The sequence below is a fragment of the Gracilinanus agilis genome, chromosome 2 (assembly GCF_016433145.1).
Source record: "Gracilinanus agilis isolate LMUSP501 chromosome 2, AgileGrace, whole genome shotgun sequence".
Lineage (NCBI taxonomy): Eukaryota > Metazoa > Chordata > Mammalia > Didelphimorphia > Didelphidae > Gracilinanus > Gracilinanus agilis.
The window spans coordinates 49,026,331-49,028,609 of record NC_058131.1 but is presented as its reverse complement, the minus strand read 5'-3'; the positions used below and the strand labels follow the sequence as shown (position 1 = coordinate 49,028,609).

Below are 2,279 nucleotides of genomic sequence, written 5' to 3'. Positions count from 1 at the left end.
GAGAGAGAGAGAGAGAGAGAGAGAGAGAGAGAGAGAGAGAGAGAGAGAGAGAGAGAATTCACTCTTGATTCCCTAGGGCTGTCCACTTGGTCAAGACCAGAGCAGCCTCTCAAGAGTAAGAGATGGGATGAGGTCAGCAGGCACATCCTGCCCACTGTGGGGCTTCACAGAATATTTTCCCCATCAGCACAGGAGACATCTTTTCCATTTTAGACAAGGTTGGCAATGACTCGAGAGGTCTCACCTTTCTGTGGTGAATGGAGAGAGAAAGCTTCCTCTCTGGGCTACAGTGGGGTGGGGATACAGGGGACGGGGAGCTCATCCTTGTACCCCTGGTGAGCCACAGCCCCTTCGCTTGTGTTCTGGCTGCATCTCTGGAGCTCTGTGCTCCATCATTAAGGCTAGAAGCCAATGCTCGCCCCCCCCAGCTCCTCATTAACACCCCTCTCAGCCTCCTCACCAACACTGAGAGCTGCAGGCACAAGCTCACTGCTGAGTTCTCAGGGTCTCATTTTTGCCCACCCTCCCCACTGAATGTGATAGAAAGGAAGTTACCCATGCAGGGAGGGACATCTGGAGAAACTGATTTTGAAAATATGGAGAAGGTGGGGGCTGGGAGGTGACCCCAGGCGACAAACACAAAGATGGGCTCCATAAGGGAGGGAGGAAGGAATTCAGGGGAGTGGAACAAAGGCAGAAATGGTACCTGAGCCTCTGGGAAATCGGTCCTAAAGCCATAACCGGCAGTAAGTTCCAGTGGGGGAGGGAGCTGGGAAATGGTAGTGGTGGGGGAGGAAGCCCCAGATGGATCAGGGTTCCATCCCACTGCAAACTCGAGGCTCCTTCCCAAAGTGCCCTCTTCCCTGACATCTCCGAATCCGGTCAACTCTAATTGGTGGTTACTGTGTGCTGAGCCCTGTGCGGGCCCCCGGGAGAGAGGCATGAAGTCAGAAGAGCCAAGGTCCCTGTCTTCAGGGTCTTCCGAACTAATTGGGCACTTACTGTCATAGGCTGAGCAGAGCGAGTTGATTGGTTATCAGTGGTTCAAACAGGGTCAACCATGATGAATGTTCTCCCTCTTGCCTGGACTGGGCTGGGAACCCGGCTAGACAAGGGGGGAAACAAAACTCTTCCTTGTCTAACAAGTCTGAGGTTTCTTGAATTGAATGGCTTTCCCTGATGCTTCCTGGGATAATTCTTCGGAGCTCTCCCTCCAGCTGAGGCTCCTCAGCTCCAGGAGCTGCTTCCTTGAGAAGGACCAGGCACAGCGGTGCTCTGCCCCACATGGGAAGCTTTGGGCAAAAGCAAGATCCTTCCGTATGAAATGGGGTCTCGTATTGCTATCATAGTGACCATCATAGGGTTAGCGCTGCAGAGGACCTCAGAGGTCATCTAAGTCCCTCATTTTACTGAAGGGGAAACTGAGGCGTGGTCAATAAAAGGATTTTCCCACGTCACACAAGTATTAAGGGCAGAGGCAGGACTTGATTCTCTGAATTCAACTTCATCCCTCTTTCCCCGTGTTGGGGAGGGCAGGAATCATTTGAGTCCACATCACAGCAGCCTCAGAAGGCCCCCCCCTCCCCAAGGCCTCCTTATCATCGTTGTCTTTGTCCTTTAGGCAGAACTAAGATCATAAGACTTCCTGCTGTCCTGCCAGGCTGTCCTGAGCTGTCATCAAGAAAGCAAGATTTTTCAGCCACAAAACCTTATTCCTGGAGTCCCAGGCTGGCAAGCGGAGGAGGGATACGAAGACTTTTTTGAGCCTTGGCCCAGAAAGGTCTAACCTGGAGCATAATTTAGCTTTGCCTCTCGGAGCTGGAAGTAAAATGAACCAGAGAGAGAAAGGATAGCTCTGGAGTGAGCAGACTTGTCAGCTTGATCGCTCAACCATTTAGCCAACTCCCAAGACATTTAAGTCAGAGGTCCATCTTATAGGAAGCAGCTAGCAGCTGCCCTTCTTTCAGACTCAGCGCCATCGCCCACCCTCTAGTCTATGCAAATAGAAGAGGAAAGGAGATTTGGGTTTGGGGGGCTCTCACACCACCCTGGTTTGAGACTCTGATTTGGGGCTCTGTGTTGACAAAGATGCTTTCCATTGCCAAGCATCCTCCACCTCTGGGGAGGAGGATGGGGAGCAGATGGATTTCACCAGAGGATTGATTTCTGATAGGAGCGTATTAGTTACATTTGTGCCGGTGATGCTGACCTATTTTCTGCGTCTTTTGTGCTGAGGTGCAGGGGCCAGGGGCCAGCGGGGGTTGGCCACTCAGGAACAT

The 2,279-nt window shown here is 52.1% G+C and overlaps 1 protein-coding gene across 1 annotated transcript in view; it reads right to left on the bottom strand.

Annotated features, from left to right (window-relative positions):
- The window catches only part of DBNDD1 (dysbindin domain containing 1), a 19,512-nt gene extending 17,233 nt beyond the window's left edge, over positions 1-2,279 (bottom strand). The window contains exon 1 of the mRNA XM_044659379.1: positions 2,189-2,279. Coding sequence (XP_044515314.1) covers positions 2,189-2,279 — 91 coding nt within the window. The remainder of the gene's footprint in view (positions 1-2,188) is intronic.